Raw genomic sequence first — 20,104 nt, 5'->3', positions numbered from 1 at the left:
AGTTTCTGGGCATGATGGGAAAGTCTGGAATTTCACTATTTTCGCGTTCTGGAAAAGTATTTTGTTTTTTCAGACTCTATTCCCCTTTCCCATGTCGGTCTATTTGTCCATATTTCCGTCAAACCATTCAATTCTGAAGCCACTGTACAAGTTCAGTGGGAATATTTTCCTTTATACGTACATTTCGGAAGAATTTTTACCAAGAATTTAAAATTTGAGTCTTGTGCAGAACTCCTGGGTATGTGTTTAATAATCCAACTGCATTTATATAAGTGTAATTTATATAACTTTAACATGTTTTCTGGTTTATTAGTAAAGGGTTGAAACATAACTGACCTGTTATGAAAATCCGAACACTGAAATGTTCCTTCTTGGCTTTATTTTCCAGGTTCTACCTGATCGGTGGAGGAATACCCATCATTGTCTGTGGAATCACTGCTGCAGCGAACATAAAAAACTACGGCAGCCAAAGATATTCACCATAGTGAGTAGGATCTCTCACTCTGCAATTAAAAATTCCCAGCTTGTGCTTATGGAAATGCTGCCATTAAATCTGGACATCAGCATTTAGTAAGGAAGCTCTTCAAACCACAATTCCTCTAGAGATCTATTATTAGGACAACCACGACTGCATTGTTTTTGAGAATAATGCAGATTTTTATATGAGGTAGGGAGAACGTTATTCCCCCAAGTTCCGATTATGGAATCCTGTTAATGATATGTGCATTCAGGCAACACGCCACTGCTCCCTGTTGTGGCATCTGTTCCGATCAGGCACCATGGCTGACTAATTGAGAAATCTGTCCTGGAGTCTTTAGAGTTTAATTAATTTCTTGCGTGCGAAAGACTTTCAGCTCTTGTCATTAAATGTGACGGGATAATACCTGCAAAGAATTGGAGGAAAAAAAAAAAAGCTAGGCACTTGAATTATTTGTTAGATCTTTGTAGACTTTGGGTTTGGACTTTATTTGGCAACTTGTTCATTTGATGTGCACTCTGTATTTAAATAATAATAAAAGAAATTGACAGGTGTCTAAGTCTTGCCGGTTGTCTTCTCTTTTAGTTGCTGGATGGCCTGGGAGCCGAGCATTGGCGCTTTCTACGGACCAGCTGGGTTCATCGTCTTTGTGGACTGCATGTACTTCCTCAGCATCCTGCTGCAGGTGCACCGACACCCTGAGCGGCGCTATGAGCTGAAGGAGTCCAGTGAAGAGCAGCAACATCTGGCTTCAGCCGGCAGTGAGGTCACGCCTGAGGGTCCCAGCAGCCTCTCCCAGCCCCTCACCGTGCAGCTTCAGCCGAACGAGGCCTTGTCCTCCGTGGGGTCGGCTCCCCACGCCGTGCCCCTCTCGGCCCTGGAGAACGAGCACACCTTCACCGCCCAGCTTATCGGGGCAGTGGGGGCTTTAGGTTTGTATTCAGGCCTGTGGGTGTTCGGCGCCATGGCGGTATCACAGGATCATCCTTTCGACATGGCGTTCACCTGCCTCTTCGGGTTGACTGCGCTGGCGCTCGGGGCGTTCATGATGGCGCACCACTGCGTCAACAGACAGGACATGAGGCGGTTCTGGTTGCAGGTCTATTGCTCCAGAAGGCGGGTGTACTCAGCGCAGGAGGAGGTCCTTCTGCCTCAGACAGGCGTCGCTGTGATGGTGACGGCTGAGAAGGCCGACGGCAAGTCAGTAAAATGCAGCCACAGCAGTGCAGATTCTTCGTACACCAACAGGAGCGCCCCGACGAGCATTCGCAACTCCGGCCACGGCAGCAAGCTGACCAACCTGCACGCGGAGGCGGCTCAGTGCAAGGCAGCCTCGGCCCCAGCGACGGCCAACGGCACGGCTGTTCTGGACAGCAGTCTGACCGAGCATTCATTAGACAATGAAATTAAAATGCACGTCGCACCGGTGGAGGTGCAGTTCCGCCCTTTGAGCAACATTAGCAATCCGGCAGCTAACGGAAGCACAAGCAGACATCAGAAGAACAGAGCGCGAGCGCACAGGGCAAGCCGGCTGACTGTGCTGCGAGAGTACGCCTATGACGTGCCCACCAGCGTGGAGGGCAGCGTGCAGAGTGCCCCCAGCAGGCGGCACCACTACTACGACATGGCGGCGCGCAACAGTCGCCGCGCAGCGTACATGGCCTACAGGGAACGTCATCAGAGCCAACTGCAGCAGGACAGCAGCGACAGCGCCAGTCTGCCGCGCCGCTGCCGCTTCTCCGAGAAAGGAAGCGGCACTCTGCTCGAGAATGGGACCGCCGTGAGCGTAGAGGCAGAGCAGGCGGCTCCCGCCGGGTCACCAGCTGCCAGTAAAGACACCGTACTGCTGCCAGGGAGCTCAAAATCAGAAAACAAAAGCAGCAAGTGGTACGGACTCAACCTAGTCACTCAGAACAATGGCACGCTAAGAAAAAACGGACAAGCGATGCCTTTAGTGAACGGTGACAGCGCCTGCATAAAAACAGGTCTGTGGAAACATGAAACTACTGTATAGCAACAGTTTCCTTCCTGAGGACTGCATAAATAAAACTCTCATGCCTTGAAACTGTGAAATATCTCTTATGTTGACTTTTTTCAGAGAAAATATTGGAAATTAGCAGGAAAACTGCCACTGAGCTGTCCTTGTAGATATGCTTTTGTAAATGTTTCATTTTTTTATAACTTTTAATCCAACACTCTTGATTTGAGAGTTCTGTAAGTGAGATTGTATGTCTTTCCCCTCATGCTTTTTGCTTCCTGGATTAGTAATAAAATGGTTTTGTTTACCCATTTAAAAGTTTTTTTTATTCCTGCAGCATCACAAACATTCATCTTTTGTCCCTCTGGGACTCGGAGCTCTTCTGCTCTCCTCCCATCAGGACATTGACAAGCTGGTAATTGGGTTCCTCGCTGACCTTCAGGTGGCCTCGGGTTCCCGTCTCCACAGCGATGCAGCACTTTAATTGCGACCAGCAGCGACGTTGGCCATCCGTAGGTGTTTTCTTTTGCCTGCTGACGGAGCCGATGAGATCGCCGCGCGTTCTGGGCTCCAGCCGACTTCATTTCCCCTCAGGATGTGATTGACAGCTGACTCTCTGGTTCAGGGAAAGGCTGCAGGGAAAAGAGGAGATAATGAGAGACGAGCCGTCTTCCTTCTCCTGCAGCTCATTCCAAGTGTCCTCCGCAGCAGCAGGCCTGCTGAACCTGGGTCCCGTGCGCTCAAATGAGACACGGCAGAGCATTTGACAGGAATCAGCGTCACTTTTTGCTGTGGGAGCGCCGTGTTCCTGATTTACTGTTCCAACAGCAGCTAATTTAAATCTCATGCTGGATACAGCCAGTTCTGGTCAGGTGGTTGAATGCATAAATTTAAGGGGTGAAATGCCATCGGTTTTATGATTTTCATGATTTATTTGAACAGCTTTGTTTTCCAGGGTGGAGTGATTAACAACCTGTGGCATCATTTCAGCTAAACTGGTTGTTTTTCTGACAGAGACCATGGAGCTGACTTGATTTTCAACACCACTTGAGGTCAGCTGTCTTTGTTCTGGCCATCCTAGACAGAGGGAGGGCAACCACCTGTTAACCGATGTCATGGTGGCAATGTTTCAGCCTTATGAACCAAACTGTCTCTCTCACATGAACCAGGTAATAATAAAAGCTTTTGCTGATCAAAACTGGAAAACGCTGAAACTCAAGTGCTTGTCGATCAGTGAAGTTTGTAAGACTTTCAAGTTTTATAAACAACCATGTAAAAAACAAACAAAAAAAATGTTGGTAAAATTACACATCCACTATTTCCTATTTTAAAGGAAACCTTTTTTTTTTCTTTTTAGTAAATGCCAATTGAGCCTTTTCAATTTTTGTTTAAATTAAAACAGAAAATAACTTTTTTGGTCTTTTGAAAAAAAAACCACAAAGGCAAAACTATCAATAAGAGTAATGGCAGATTCACAATATAAGACCAGGATGAGTAGGACCATTTAGAAAAACATACAAAATGTTTACATGTATATTTGTGCTTAAAATCCAACAGACAAGTAGAAATGGAGAAGAACTGGAAATGACGGCAGATATGTGAAGAATTAAGTTGGGAGCAGTGGTGATTCTAGCAGCAGCTGCGAGGAGGGATCTTTGATAACGCTGCTTTGTGCACATAGGATGTAACAGTTCTGCAACAGCTTCATGCATGGGAGGGTGAGAGACACTGTCCAAGACTGAACATGTTGGCATAAAGAAAACAGAACTGCTAAAATTCCTTAATGTCTTTAGTTTTTGAAAGAATGACTAATTTCTTGGCTGATGGATTTCCCAAAGATGACTTCCACCTCGTCGGAAAAACATGACTAGATCTGGAAAAACTCCTTAAAAGTCTAGACGTATTCTGCTGCAGACCCTGCTTTTGACCAAATTCTCATCAACCTCCTAGCCTAAGACTCAAAGGTCAGGCTGATGATCACGCCCATGTGAAACCTGATCAGCCACCACTGCTGATTTTAGTCACAGCAGACACGCAAACGCATCACGGCTCCTGTAGCTTCAATTTTTCATTAACGACACATTAATAAAACGCATATTTCACCCTGGCAAAGATTTATCGCTCAGCCATCCTAGACGCGACAAGCCATAATAAGACTTTTGAATTATGAAAAGCGCAGTTAACACCTTGGTTAGTGACGGCCTCGTTGATTCCCTCTAGGCATCAAGAAGCGTTGTTCAGATTATCGCCAGGATTCTGACGCTCCACCATCTGTTGTGTTTGTCCAAAGCTTGACAAGTGGAGAGGCCATGACAACCTGGAGGCTTTTGTGCCTTATAGTAGTGAAAGGACTTGCGATCATCTGATAAAATAATCACTTGGAATACTGGGATTAATGGGGAAAATAGATTTTTGAAGAAGTTAAATTTCAACAAATTTTTACTGTTTTTTTTTTTGTTATTTTTTTTAAAGGCACTGAGATGAATACAGTTACCTGCATTCTGGTCATGACGTCTGGAGGCAACATGTGTCTTTGATGTAGAAATAAACCTTTGCAAGGAAGAACATGAATCTCACGCTGCAGATTGTAACCGGGGAGCTCTATGTCTCCAGGACATACCGACTATTTTTAGTTTCATCTGTGTTAACGAGGGAAAAAAGTAGAGTTTACAGAACTGACATATGGAGTAAAGCTTTTAATTAGCTTTCAATGTTTGCGGACTTTTAAGCGACCGTCTGCTGAGATAATTGGTGAGTTTTCAGATGGGGAGGGTTTATTTGCAAATTAGGCAAAGGCTTTTTCAAACATTTAACCACAAAAACTTAAAACACATGGTAATATCTGACTTCAAACTGGATTTGTGTGCCTTAAAGTAGGGAGGAAAACATTGTGAAATACAATTATTCACACTGATGTCTTCCTCATGGGGGATAGAAGCATTTAAAGGGGGAAATAAGCATGCTTCATTTTTCAGATATGGCTAAATCATAGCCATATCTGTCGAACACAAACTCTCCCGGTTTGTGTTCGACAGTGCATGTGAGGCGTTTGTGCTGAAAGGCTGCTTTTGGTTTTCTCCAGAAATAGATCCAGGAGAAATGACCAAATATGCATATCGGTCTCATCTGATTAAAGTTCTTGTTCTTGAAACCTTGTGGTTCATTTAGACGCGCAGTCATACTGCTCATTTCGTTAGACTTCAGGATGCTTTTTAATGTTAGACTAAAGACATTTAAAATATTTGAAATTCAAACATTCTGACAGTAAAATTATGGTGGTGCTAAGGAGCATGTAATGGAATCAAGTTACTCAGAAATAGACATTTCCCAGCACTTACTCTATTGTATTTGCATCAAAGCTGCTTCTCAAAAGTTGTTTGTTGCATTTCATAGGCAGTTGCGTGGGATAAAGAAAACATTTAACCATAACTCTTTAAAGAAAGTACACCTCTTTTAAGTCTGACTTCACATATGTGGAAGGTTATCTGGCTTTAAACAGATTCTAAAAACAAAATTTCAATCTAACCTCAGCTGTACGAAAATACATTCATCACACTGTCGTTGTGATTTAGTTTCTTATAGGGGAAAAACACCATTAGCAGCAATAAACCAAACCAATGTTGAGAATTTTTTGTTCTGCATTTTCATTAATTGCATGATCCAGATTCAGCCAAGTTTGGAGCTTGTGTTCAACTTAATGACTGCAAAAATTAGCCCACATCACTACCCCTCCACCACTGCGGTTTGTTTACTGTTTTGCAGTTCCTTTGAGCACTGCAAAACAATCACTGTCGATCAATGTCGATTTAATGTTTCATACTTGTGAATAATCCCTCTCACTGCAGATTGATGGACTTCAAACAACCAAACCCCTCGCAGACTAATGGGCGATCAAAACTGCCAAAACATTTTTGGTTGATTTAATTTTGTTGCATCTCCTCTGACAAAATGAAATCAAGTTAGAATTGAATCATTTCAGAACCTGGTAGGTTATGCCTTGATATGTAAAACCCTAGAAGTGAATCGGTATGCTTTCGTTTTACCTCGACTTTACTTGTGGAGGACGTTCCCTGCATTATGACAGTATAAATGGCTTCTGTGATCACTCTCAGCTGTGAGCTCTTATGAGATTAATGCCCTAACCGTCTTGTCTGATTCCATTCAGGCTGATTAATTCGTCAGAAGGACTTATTAGCAGGAAAGCTGTCTGTAAGTGCCATGTTGAGTAATGGAATCTTCCAGGCTTCGGTTGTAAATCGCGTCTCCTCCGATCATCCGTCATGCCTGACCGTAAAATCACCTCATCATGGCCTTTCCTCCAATCTAATGCCGGAACTTATTTATTTATTTTTTCCGAAAACTTTTCATAAAGGTATTTTGTGTTCGTATTCTATCTGTGCTCTGTGATGAATCAAAGTTATTCATGCTAATATCAGCACAGTCTCCTCATTAAATACACTGCAGAGACCTTGTGCAAGCCCAAATATATCATGATTAAACTTAGGACACCGTCACAGCTGAGGACGGAAATAGATGCTCATTTGGTGATCTCGCAGGCGGGGGGTTCTGCTTCTGGTATGGTCATTAGATCCAAATTATGCTTGTGTATATGCAGGACTGTAGAGTCCAGGACATTTTAAATGCAAATTGTTTACAGTGAGACGGCTAAAAAAAGCATTTCACTACAAAAATAGGCTCCAAAATTTCACTTGACCTAAATATGTAAGCTGTTTTTATTGCATTGAAGTTCACTTTCAAGTGCAAGTGTAACCCAAATACACACACACACACTGCCTTGAAATTATGACATGAAGCCATCTGCTAATCTCTCATCGCCATGTGTCCTCATTAATGTCCTTCTATTGCCATTATTCTACCTGTGCCAGTCTGTCTGGAGATGTTTGGCTTCATTTTTCTGTCCAGGTCCTCAGATATTTATAGTAATCTCAACAGAAATACGAGTGACGGCTGCAGACAATAATATCCCTTTCCCATCGACACACATCTAATAAACTGAAAGTTGTCTCTTTAAATTAGGTCTCATCTGAAATGTTTGATCTTAAGTGTAAAAAAGTCACTTCATGACCTTTTTTAATACCAAAGGATCAAAGATTCCAGCAAAGAGAACTTTATTATAGATTTTCTTTGGTTTTGTGGCATTCATCAAGGTCATTACAAATCGCCAAATGTATTGGTCTACAAATAAATTTGTTTCTTTACTTCCAAGTGTTGCTGGAGTCTTCCCCTCACCTGATTATATGAAGCAAATGAGTTCTAGAGGAACACTTCACATTCTCTTATCTGCATATGAGAAAGCATATTCCAGAAATAAACGTCTAAAAATTACTTTCAGAGGCTGAAACGCACATCAAGGCCAGAACAAGGATGAAGCTACAGTTTTATGATTTTATTTTAGAAACGTCAGCCGTTTCCACTTGGATCTGCTGAACAAATAGCTTCCTGTTTGTCCAAAGCCGTCTACTGTGTTTAATTGAACAGAGGAAGTTTTACTGTCTGATGGAAACCTCTCTTGTTTTGTGGTACTTTGGGGAGACGGAGCTAAACAATCATTTGCATTTGCTGTTTTTGGCTGCCAAGACGGATATGTGCAGTGTTCATGAAAAATGTTTTGATCATTAGAACAGCTGACAGCTGATTTACCACGAAGCACGCCAGGCCTGTCTTTCCATAGTAACGTTTTATTCTTTGCTGTTTCAAGCAGATGTTACGTCTTTTTTCCATCAACTTACGTAATTGGCTGCTTATAACACTGTGTGTGTGCGCGCACGTTTTTGTAATACCTTGTGGGGACCATTTTCCTGACGCATACTACGTTGTGGGGACCCACTGCTCCTTGTGGGGTCCGAAGCCTGGCCCCCACAAGGGGAAGCGCTATTTTTGGCTCAGGGGTCAGATTTAGGACTAAGGTGTGAATTGAGTTTTGGTTAGGGTTAGGTATGTAATGGTTAAGGTTAGGATAAGGGTAAGGTTTAGGCTGTAGAAATGAATGGAAGTCAATGGAAAGTCCCCACAAAGATAGCCACCCAAACATCCGTGCGTGTGTGTGGATGTGTGTGGAAGAAGCCAGGAAAAAGCCAGTGAGATTACTAAGCACTGACTGTGCATGACCTGTATCAACTGTTATGCAGAATCCAGAATCCCCTCTTCGATGGATGGCACCCAGAGGAATTGTTTGGTGCAGAATTATATAACCCTTGAAACCAGTGGTATATCGAGAAGGCTTCTAAAGATTTATGATGAAAACACAGTTAAAAGACCCCTTTGGTGGTCTCAGAGGCAAGGTTTGAGTTTATTACAGCCTGCAGCATGCCAAACAAACACCACAATAGAAATGCATGTGTTTAATATATTGCAATGGATACAACTGCTTTGGACAGTTTCAGCAAGGAGCACCTTTCAAGAATAAACTTGAATGGGAAAGTGATGCAGAACATTGTGACCAAACATTGCTGAAGAAGAAATAAATTCAAAGCAGAGTAAATGCATCTCTTCTTTTAGCCATGGAAAATAATTACAGAAGTTTATGGAAACTGGCTGCAGGCAGCACAAAGTATTCATATGTTTTGAGCTTTTAAACATTCAGATTAAAATCTCAACAGATTTCCAATATTTTATTTGGATTTTACATGATACTGTCGGGTAGTAGAGAATTGATATGTGCAGTTTTCATTTTTCCACAAATAACTTAAAAGTGTGATATGTATTTGTATCCAACCCAAATCACATGCAAAAGTGCCTTCAGGAGTTCCACGTCATTTGTGAACAGAGCAAACCAAAACTGTAATTTTTAAGGATAATATTTTAACTGAACTTTCGAAGAAGATGCAGTCAAACAAATCTTAAAATTGAAAAACAAAACCAAAAAAAAACAACAGGTATAACACAAGCTATTTGTCTTTTATTTATTAGATGTTGGGGGTTTGGAAAAGAAGATGTGACCTATGTCAGTTCTTGTTGCTTATAATTGACTAAATAATGATTCTAGACTAAGAAAATTGAGAACAGTGGACCCGAGAGGTTTAGATTTCCTTTTTTATTTTAAGACAAACATGTCTGACATTCCAGCCAGTACTTGGATGATTTTGGTCAAAGTGGCAAAATCCAGAGGTGTCCAAAACTTTTGTCACAGGTTCCAAGGTCGTCAAGTAAAGCACTCACAGACCAAACGTTTTTGGTTTGTTTGTTTAACCATAATTTGTGGGGTGTGAGGGTGAAATAGCAACAAATTTAGCTTATTCATAATAGTTACAGAATTTTGGTAACTCTTTATAACACAACACAAATACTTTTCCATTATGGAAAATATTAGAAGCTTCCATCTGCATTAATTTGTGCTGGTGGGTCAAATTTGTGTCTTTTTGGAACTGGACCCAGGAGCCACTCAGAATCAGTTCAGGAGCTGCAAATGGTCCACGACCCACACCATGAACTCTCTTGGTTTAGGCACAGCTATGATACAGATCAAATCATATTCATGAGTTAAGTGAGTCAAAATATGTGACAATGTTTGAAAATTGACGTCTTCATACAACCCTGAGCTTTATTTATCTTGCAAATTAGGAATTGGAATGCGTTTTAGTTTCTAGATGTCGAGAGCTGGTAGACATACTTCTCTTGCACCTGTAATTTAAAGTTAAAAGTGGTTTTTACAATGTTTTCACTCACAGTTGACTAAGAACGCGAGTCTACGGTCCAACCAACGTCAACGTCATCACCTTCCAACGTACACGCCTACGTGTACGCGTCGTGTCTGAGAGAACCGCGTGCACGAACATGCGCCCCTCAACGAAACTTGAGTTCAGAACGAGCAGCAAGTCCTCGTCTCTCATCCGCTCCCTCAGTTTCAGCTTGGTTAAAGCTCCCGTGGCTTAGAAACAAAACATTTTCGACTGGAACCAGTTCCTCTCCTGTCTGGAATGGATGCAAAGAGAGTGGTGACAGTTTCTGCCCGTGTGGATGCTGCGGTTTCATCTACCGGTAGGACAGATGTGGCATGTTTTAACCCCTTTGCCATTGTTATGAATATTATTTATTAATTTATGATCCGTCTGCTGGCTCTAGGCATGCAGTTGGTTTGACACCAGTCACTTTAATATTGCCTCGTGTAAGAAGATCCGTTGTGGGAAAGTTTTTTTTTTTTTTTTTTTTTAAAGAATTGGAATTTATAAACTCATTTAAAGTGCATGTTTTTAATATAAGGTAATTTTCTGACAGGCAATATTAAATTGACCTTTTTGTTTTGCTCAGGTTTATTTGCTTCTTAAATTTCGGTTTATTTTCTTTTTTCAATCAATTTATGTCATGTCTGGACTTTTGCCTTCTCTGAAGAAATAAATAGACAATGACGCATGTTAAATTTATGAAGCTCCATGAACTGACTTCAAAAAAAATCTGGGAGTTGGGGTGAAGCGGGAAGGACACAGGTGTAAGGAATAACGTTAATTAGGAGATGACGCGCCAACAATATGAGCAGCTTGATTGGAGAAGCCATAAAGTGCCACCAACACAGAGAAGCTAACACCGTCAGTGTGCTTATACAACAGTATTTTTAAAATAATTATATGCTTAAATAGCCTATCATGTTATCTGTTATGTGTCTGTTAAGCAGATCCATTTTTGGTCTTATAGGTGCATCTTAATGGGTTGAAATACTGGTGAAAATTTAATTCCTGTATTTCTTGTAAATAGAATAGAAATATCCTATATTGTCCCATAGTGGGTAACAGCTTGAATTTACAAGCGGTTAGACAACTTTTTTTTATGTTGTATAAAGGCATAGGCTGCAGTACTGCAGTATTTTTGTTACAACTCGTGAAAAAATTCTACAGTTGTAATTTTATTGTCATAGCACTGATGCATGATCCAGTTTCTTATTGTGCAACAGAAAAAAGTATTTGTGAGAACTTATTTCTCTTTATTTAAACTGAGGTCCTCAGGGCGTGATCTGCTGCACTCCACAGAATGCTATACTTCAAAAATACAACTAATCATAAACGTGACAGTTGTTTTGCTGACAGGCAATATTAAATTGACCTTTTTGTTTTGCTCAGGTTTATTTGCTTCTTAAATTTCGGTTTATTTTCTTTTTTCAATCAATTTATGTCATGTTAATAATAGTTAATTAATAGTTAATTTCTCAGCGTTGTACAAATGACCTTTAGGTTCTTTTGTATTTAAGAGACATCTTGAAGTTTTTATTAAGGGAACATATTTAAGTAAACATGGAATATGAGTAGAAATAGAAACATAAATAAAAATGTGAATTAGAAGAAATTATAATCCTCATAAAGCCTAAGTTTAGTTCACAATCAAGACAGAATAGGGTCTGTTTATTTACATGGCTTCATAAACATCATCTCTGTGTCTGACTTTTCTCTTGTTTGCATAATAAAATGCAGAGATGGGTCCACAGTGTCCCAGAAACTCATTAATGTTAAAGTAATAATAAAAAAAACAGGCCCAGCAGCAGAACCCATTTTTTAGGTAAATTTCAGCTTTAATATTAACACTTCTGTGCTTCTCTACGATAATCGAAAGCAACGCTAAACTGCAAAAGAATGTTGTTTTTCATATTTATTTGCTACTGCAACTCAATAATGACATCCTATGTCATATAAAATATGAAACATCCTTGTTTCATATTTTATCATTGTTATTGTAATGTTTTATATAGTTTGACTATCTTTTAATCTCGGCAAATTATTTGGATATGAACGAGTTTGAAAGTACTTTTTCTGTATATGTGCACACACAATTTGCATTAATTCTCTGATGGTTTCCCCTCTCTGCAGTACTTGGCTTTCATTCAGAAAAATGATGGCTCAGTTAGAGTCCATAGCTTCCCCTCAGGCTCCTCAGTTGTTTCACATAAGCCAGAAGGTAGTTAACTCCCAATTATGCCTGACTCAGGAAAATGTTTATTTGCTCACCTAACTGACTTCTCATTATCTTGTGTTAAAGATAAGAATTACAGATTCAGCATTTGTACCTGATTTGACATTTATTTTGTGCTCTTAGATCTTTTCAGAGTCATTATTGGGAAATGGCGTGTTCTCATTACCAGCAATTACCATACATGTTGTAAAAATGAGAAACAATACTCATTGCATCCACAGATCTAAGTGCCGTTAAGGAGTAAAGCTCTGCAAACTAATGCATTAGTCATGAAGGGATAAATAATCCAGACTGTAAATGTGCACAGTACGATCACAGAGTTGGAGGAAATGAAGACGTCTTGCATTTTGTCGTTTGTTGTGGTTAAATATATTTTGGGTGAATTTATGATTATCTAAGTTTTTTTCCCTTGAATATCTGTAGTCATTATTACAAAGTTTGCCTCCTTTAGTATGGCCGGCATCGCTTTTTGCTCTTATTCTATTTTCTGTTTGTGTTTCTTATAATTTAGGTGGGAGGAATATCATGAGCACTACAAACTTAGGGTTAAAAACATGAGCAGATGTTTGCGTTTTCTTTTCTAAATCATTGTGATTCCTCAATTCCTTAGCATTTACTCTTCAATATGTCCCACATGGTATAATGGGATATTTTTTTTATGCCTTACAACCACCACCTATTAAGATTATTGTTGATCTGCTGAGCCATGAGGTTTGTTACTAACAGCTGCTTCTTTGGTGCAACAGTTCTTTGCATCGCTGCCTTGACACTCTTTTAAATCGTTATCATAACTTCCATAACATCTTCGCAAGGCATTTCCCTTTTCTGCTGCAAAGTACTGTAATCTGCATCACTCATGATCTCCATGTTCTGTCCTTCATGGCAAACTGTTATCGGTGACTTTCTTTACATATAAATATTTCTTTTTTGTTTGTCTTGTGGCTTTAACGTTCTTTGATTGAAATGTTTGTGTTGACAAACTGGGCTGCACAGTGGTGCAGTCAGCAAGAAGGTCCTGGGTTTGAATGGTCTTTCTGCATGGAGTTTGTAGGTTCTCTCCGTGCATGCATGAGTTCTCTCCATGTACTCCAACTTCTTGCTGCAGTTCAGGAAACATGACCAAGGTTAATTGATCTCTTTAAGTTGTCTAGTTATGAGTGTGTGTCCATGGTTTAGTCCTTTATGTCTCTGCATTTCCCTGTGATGAACTGGCATCCAGAGTGAGCCCTGGGTCTCACGTAATGGTTACTGGAGATGGGCACCAGGTTTTGCTTTATTTATGGTAGTTATCCTGTTGAGTAGTGGACCTCTGCCTCTGTCCTGTGTCCTTTCCATTCATGTTTTCATAAACCTTAATTACACACAGGTGTACTTTAGGCTGTTGACTAATTAAGAGACTTCTGAAGCACAGTGGCTGCAGTGGATTTGTTGTAACAGGTAACACAGTAAAGGGGGCTAAATACAGATGGTCACTACACTTTTTGTATCATTTTACTGTATATTGACTCAGAGTTCTCTGTTCTGTTGTTAATCTTGTCCCTTTTACACTAAAGATGCTTTGTCATCTTATTTCAAAGTCTTTCTTTGATATTTGCTGGTCTTCTGCTGGGAAGCAGATTTTGTTTGCTTTGCTTCCAGCCTTTGTTTGTTCCGTCATGTGGATTGGGTGGAGAGCATCTGCTTGTAAGGACCATCTGCCTTGGGAATCAAGCCATAAAATAATAAGGAAATAAGTAGTCCAAAGAAAAGAGGGTGGACGCAGAGACAAGAAAGGGAGACATGGAGCTGAATATATGAACACAAGCTGGGTGACTGGGATGTAGAACAGATCTGCGAAAGACATCATGGCGATTTTTGTTGCTATAAATGCTCTGAGGTGTGTGAACACTGAAAAAAGTGAACAATCTCAAATGTTTGTTTCCACCCACTGGCTTGTTTATGCCACAGATCCACTCTATTTGCCGACTTTGTATAGAGTGCCAAAAAGTTGGTGCCAACTGGGTAGAAATGCTTAGATGCAGCTTGAAAATGTGTTTCTTTTCTGTTGCCAAGGTCATGCTATAGATGGACTACATTCACTTTGGAAAAAAAAAAGGAAACATAACACATTGTTACCCATTTATTTTTGTCCTGTCAAGTAAAAGGCATCTCTAAAACTAGACAGCTACTTCTTAAAATAGATATTAGTGTTTAAAAAAGTCCATACCCTTCCATCTCAAGCTATCCACATTAGTTGTAACATGATTGGTCTAACAGAAAGGTGTCTTTTTTTTTCTTCTCAAATTTGTTGCCATCTTTCTCAGTACATATGGTGTCAAGAAAAACTTGGGTCGTCATCCAGCTTTCTTTTTCATAGTGTCCAATGTTAAACTTTTGGATTTTTTTTCTTTGATATGCGAGTTTAGTCAATCAGCTATTTTCTGGTAGTTGATTCCTGAATTTCTTGGATCAATGCATTTCTGACTCATTTGAAAAACATGTTCTTTTGTCTTTCGTAGTTTGAAGTGTGGATAAGAGAAATAGTGCTCTATGTTAGAGGAATGTATAAACTTGTGGGGCTTTTTACACAAGTTTATACTTTCCTTGTGTAAAGAGTTTACGAAGAGTGCAGTTTTTGTGAAGGGTGATGTATATCTTAGTATTTCTTCTGCATGGTAATTCAGGACTCATATTTGTATTTGTCCAAAGCAGCCTTCTTTAGGTTTGGGGAAACTGGCTTACAGTAATGTTATTATTTATTATTGAGGTTATATGGTCTTTATGTGTGCGGCATAATGACCACTTTTAACCAGAACTGATAAGAATGTTTTGTTTATAAGAAAATATATTGAGATTATTTGAACATCTGGTCCCTACATTAAGTGCAACATCTTCCTTGAATGCTTTCCAATGTGGAAAAGTATGAAAAAGTACATTTGTATATCCAGACTCTCTTCTATGTTCTAATTTATGAAAACATTTTAGAGAATTACAATCTAAAATAAACAGTTTTTATTTGCTGAATCAAAGTAAAAGATGTAATTGAAATGTTTGAGTTAATAGATTAGACTTCAAATATGTTTGTTTGAGGATCTGTGCTATTTTGGAGAACAGGGAAAACTGTACATATTCTAAAAAGGAGCTCACTAGTTGACTGTAAATGTTAAAGGTTTTGGAGCTCTGATGTAAATAAATCAATGGGTCTATTTTAAATATTAAATTATACTTCTACTAAGCTATTTCTAACTAAAGTGGGGTTTTCTAACTTGTGTGCATCAAGAATAGAAAGTACTTGTCAGTGCTAAGTGGTGCTTTGTCAACTTATTTGAAAGTATTTCTTTGATATTTGCTGGTCTTCTGCTGGGAAGCAGATTTTGTTTTGTTTTATTGTCTGTGAAAAGATAATGAAAGTATAGCCTGCTGTTCTTAACATACAAAAGCAGAAATTGGCTGTCATTTAGCTTTTCGACAAGAAAATCTGTTTGTAGATCATCTTAGTTTTTTACGTTTTCAAACCAATAGAACGACTTGACCAAGAACTCCTTCATGAAATGAAATGGTGTCATTGCTGAACATCATGCAGGCTATATGTGGAGTCATGAGCGGCCAACTGAAGGGTCCGTCTGTCTCGTCCCAGTAGGCGGGTGGCTCATAAGCCTTTTCTGGAAACTGGTTTCTCCCAAAGTCCATGTCCTACAAGGTGGCTGCCAATGCTTAATATAGATGGCCAACAGCACAATAATAAACATATCTTTGAATCCATCTGGAGATTATGACATGTGGAGCACACAAACGTGTGCAGTCGTAATGAGTCTGTCTTAATAATTAGGGTTAGTCTAAAAATAACTCAGAAGAAAAGCAGCAAAATGCATCAGTTGATGAAACTCGAATACATTTTTTTTACACTATCGGTAGACTAAATCAGATCTGTGAAAATAAAACACCTAGTAAAAAAGCACGGTAAAGAATTATCTGCTGTACGTTTTTTCTATTCAGTGTGCAAGGCTGCCACCATGTGGTTGATTGTGGAAATACAATAAAGTATAAAGAGTTCTCTTTTTGTTTCTGTTCCTTTTATGGATTCTTGCTTTTTATGTTTTTTTTTATATATCTTCAAAATTGTGGGTAATTCACTGACATGGTACCTGTTAAAGAAGAAAGCATCTTTCTTTAACAGAAAGAAAAATGCTTCTTTCTTAGCATCAAAAATAATCATCTCATCTTCTAATTAGCTTTGTCATTTGTTATGATTGTTGGTTTGGATTGGCTTGTATGTAAAATCAAGCTGAAACTAATTATTTAAAACCGGTTTAATTTGGAAACAGAATATAGAGTTCTGTTCAGCCATTCTAGTTTATTGTTTTCTCCCAGTTCAACTCTCTGAACAGGGAAGAAGTGCTTTAGGGTATGGTAGGGTACAATCGACTGCACTGTGAAGCAGCCAAGGCTTCCTGTTATGCCAGATGCTCTTTGTGGTGTTCATGCACTGGATTTAGAGGGTGTATGGTTTGAGACTGTACACATCTTGTGCTTTTTGCACATTATACACAAAGAATTCAGCTGGTGAGCATAATTGGACAATCAGACTTAGCAATTGGTCTGAAATTCAAAAATCAGATCTTTTTCAAATTAGCAAAATATATAACCACTGCCCCGTTTAACTGGTCGAAACACTTTAAGGTATGGGTACAGTTGCTAAGCAGAGATGACTTGTTGTCTGCCATTATAGTATCAGTCAGGTGCTTGAAAATGAAGTTAAACGAAGAGACAAGATATAAGAAGAAGTCGACATCTGAAATTTATTGTTGCTGAAGGAGAGTCGGAGTGAGCGAGACTTTAAGTAGATGCAAAAAAGGCTGACCAGTACAGTTACTCTATTTTATCCGGGGGTTTTATGAACCGTCTGTCAAAAAACACACTGGATTTGGCAGCATTTCAGAAATCTGAAATACAGACACTGCTGGTTTAGTAATTCTTACTATGCTAGTCCCCAATGTAAGATGCAAGACAGTTTAAAATGTCAGCCTTTTGTCATTGATTAAATTATTTACAGCATAGCACATGTTCGCACAGATAGTGTGACTTTGTCTTTTTAATCACTATTTTTAGCAGAAAGGTTTGAATGAATGCTATTCCAGTATTGTCTCATTAGAAAATGGGCATTCAAGATTGTAATCTTTGCATCTCTAGATGATGCGGTTTTGTTGGCCTATTCGTGTTACCCAAGTGAGTTGATCTCGATTAGCAGAAAACCAAAATGGATGTTATAGGGTACAGAGTTTAATTCAATACATCGAAACATAATTACTTTTTACTGCAACTTTGCACTTTTAACTTTGCTTTGTTGAGTGGGTACTTGAGCAAGTTAAATAAACTTGAAATTCTGCATTAGTTGCTTGTATAGTGCTTTATGGCACTCCAAACAATTAGAAATGGTAGGCAACTATCCTGATAAGCCTGCATTAGCTATGCAGTGAGAAACAACTCGCCCCTTTTGTTTAATGACCTGAAAATTAAGTGTGTCTCCTGAGAAAATGAAAGTGACCTTACAACATAAACCTCTGGATACGATAGGTCCTTTTGTCTGCTTGACTACCACACTGACACGCATCCTTTCACAGAAAGTGGCCCTGATTCCCTCTAGACACTTGTATAGCCTGTGTACACGCTGACCGATAAAGACTCACCGTTATCTTCAGATGGCAGGCACTGTGGTTCAATAATTTATGGAGACATTCCAACACATTTTTTACAGAGAAATCTGCACACACTTTGAATACATGTCACCATTTCACTTCAATATTTGTGCTTTATGTAAAACTCTGTGGTAATGTTTGTTAACTTGTCTCTTTTATGTAGTCTAAATTAGGTTGTTACATTTGCTGTAGTATTAGTATACTTTATATAATATACCAAAATAAGGCTTTTTAAAAAAATTGCAGAAGAAATGAAATAAACCTATATTTGCTTCCCCAAAATACAGATGTTTTATTCAAAAGAAGATGAACTGAGTTTTGAATGTCATCAAGTCATTTTTTAATTGAAATCACAATAAACCACCAGTAAATAGGATTATATTTACCAACTGAAGGTCCCTTCCCTGAACTACTGCATTACAGTTTCCTTAATCCCTCAGGCTGCCTCCCTCGTGTATTCTAATTTTAGCTTCATCGTCATAGGACAAGGGCACGGTCAGTGTGTGAGAAATCAGGAAGAAACAGGTGTGTGTTTGCTGAAATATCTTTCTCTGACTGCTAACTGACCCAGTAACTTTGAACCACAGGGGCTCTACCCACCTTCACATTGGAACTAGGAAGTTTCATAGAAAGGAGCAGCTTGCTTCAAGTAATTGTAGAAGAGAATAACGAGCGCTCTGGTTTATGGCTCCCAACTGTGCTGGGTGTTCTGCAGTCTCTGTGTAATTCATGTGGATTTTATAAAAATTCATAAAAGACTTGGAAAGATAAAGCAGCAGTTTTTAAAAGTTTGCAAATTCATTACTTCATCTGTTCTGTCAGATGTTGTCAGTTTACATTGCAAAGAGCAAAATGTTTAAAGCTCCAGTAGGTAACTTTTATAAACAATATGTTTTTAAAAAAAAATATTGTCTATTTTCTATGTGTTGACTGTATAAGAGAAAGATAATCTGTGGAAAAAATCAAGCTTCCCTGCCTGCCTTTATAGTTTTTTGTAAAGGTAAGTTGTCGCTATTAGCACATTGAGTAGCAAGTACACAAGCCTGATTGACAGTGGTGATCTTTCTCCTTGCTCTGATTGGTTGTTTCTGACTGGGAGCAGATGGCAATAGGAGCATCAGAAGGAGGTGGAGCAGCTTGATCTTCAGGTATTAAGAAATTGAAATTATACCCAAAGTCTAAGTTTCAGAGAGACACTGATAGAAATTTTGATCCAGCTGACTTTCTAATTGGGCAATGACACCAAGAAAGCTCAGTCTCAGTTAATTTTTTAATTTTCCTTTTTGTTTCTATTTTTTCTTAAATAATTGCTAAAATATGATATTCACTCTTACATCAGTTGCCAACTTTATATTTACCACCAAACTATGCTCAGACTGAAAGTTATTTCAAAGACAAATATCTGTGCAATTTGCTGGATGGGTCATATATTAGCCTACTATTACTGAAGCAGTACAAACATTTGACCAGGAACATTAAGAAAACTCAACTTTTTAGTAAAATGAGCACCACAGATGCCCTGGCACAAGCCAAGGAAATTACATCCATATTTATATCCTACCCAATCTTACTTCATCTTTCTGACAAATTACATTTTCTGAGGATTTTTATTAGGCCAAAATAAAAGTTTACTTCCCAGAACCCCAACATTTTGTTTCACTGATCCATAAAATTCCTTACTATTCAGATAATGAATAAAAGAAGCTAACTATGTTCAGTAAGGTTTTCAGTGGTCGTTAAAGATAATAGAGGTGAGCATGTTTATTTCAGTGGACACTTTTTGGTTTTTCTATCAGTAATGGCCTCTGTAATGAGCCTGTTCTTTATCCTGGATCACTCTCTCAAAATGCACTGCTTGTTTTAAACAAATACTTTTGTATTTTGTCTGCGTTTTTCATTCTTTACAATGTTCTACATTATTAATATTCTCCAAATCCATCTGTGGATTCTGAGGTTTAGAATCCCTTTAAATCCTTACAAATAGTTAGAGGTTAAAAGAAAGAACTATAACAAGACTCATAGTATGATGTTACTTTAGATTACTTGTTTCTTCTGGAA

The 20,104-nt window shown here is 39.0% G+C and overlaps 2 protein-coding genes across 4 annotated transcripts in view; both read left to right on the top strand.

Moving 5' to 3' along the window:
* Positions 1-2,767, top strand: part of adgra3 (adhesion G protein-coupled receptor A3) — a 28,833-nt gene extending 26,066 nt beyond the window's left edge. For both annotated transcript variants that reach the window (XM_028038655.1, XM_028038656.1), the window contains exons 18-19: positions 389-484; positions 1,064-2,767. In XM_028038655.1, the coding sequence (XP_027894456.1) occupies positions 389-484; positions 1,064-2,492 (1,525 nt within the window). In that variant the 3' untranslated portion in view covers positions 2,493-2,767. The remainder of the gene's footprint in view (positions 1-388; positions 485-1,063) is intronic.
* Positions 2,768-10,240: 7,473 nt separating this feature from the next.
* Positions 10,241-20,104, top strand: part of kcnip4a (potassium voltage-gated channel interacting protein 4a) — a 144,597-nt gene continuing 134,733 nt past the window's right edge. For both annotated transcript variants that reach the window (XM_028039098.1, XM_028039094.1), the window contains exon 1: positions 10,241-10,454. In XM_028039098.1, the coding sequence (XP_027894899.1) occupies positions 10,394-10,454 (61 nt within the window). In that variant the 5' untranslated portion in view covers positions 10,241-10,393. The remainder of the gene's footprint in view (positions 10,455-20,104) is intronic.

This window comes from Xiphophorus couchianus, chromosome 14, assembly GCF_001444195.1.
Source record: "Xiphophorus couchianus chromosome 14, X_couchianus-1.0, whole genome shotgun sequence".
Taxonomy (NCBI): domain Eukaryota; kingdom Metazoa; phylum Chordata; class Actinopteri; order Cyprinodontiformes; family Poeciliidae; genus Xiphophorus; species Xiphophorus couchianus.
This window is presented reverse-complemented; position numbering and strand designations above follow the sequence as displayed.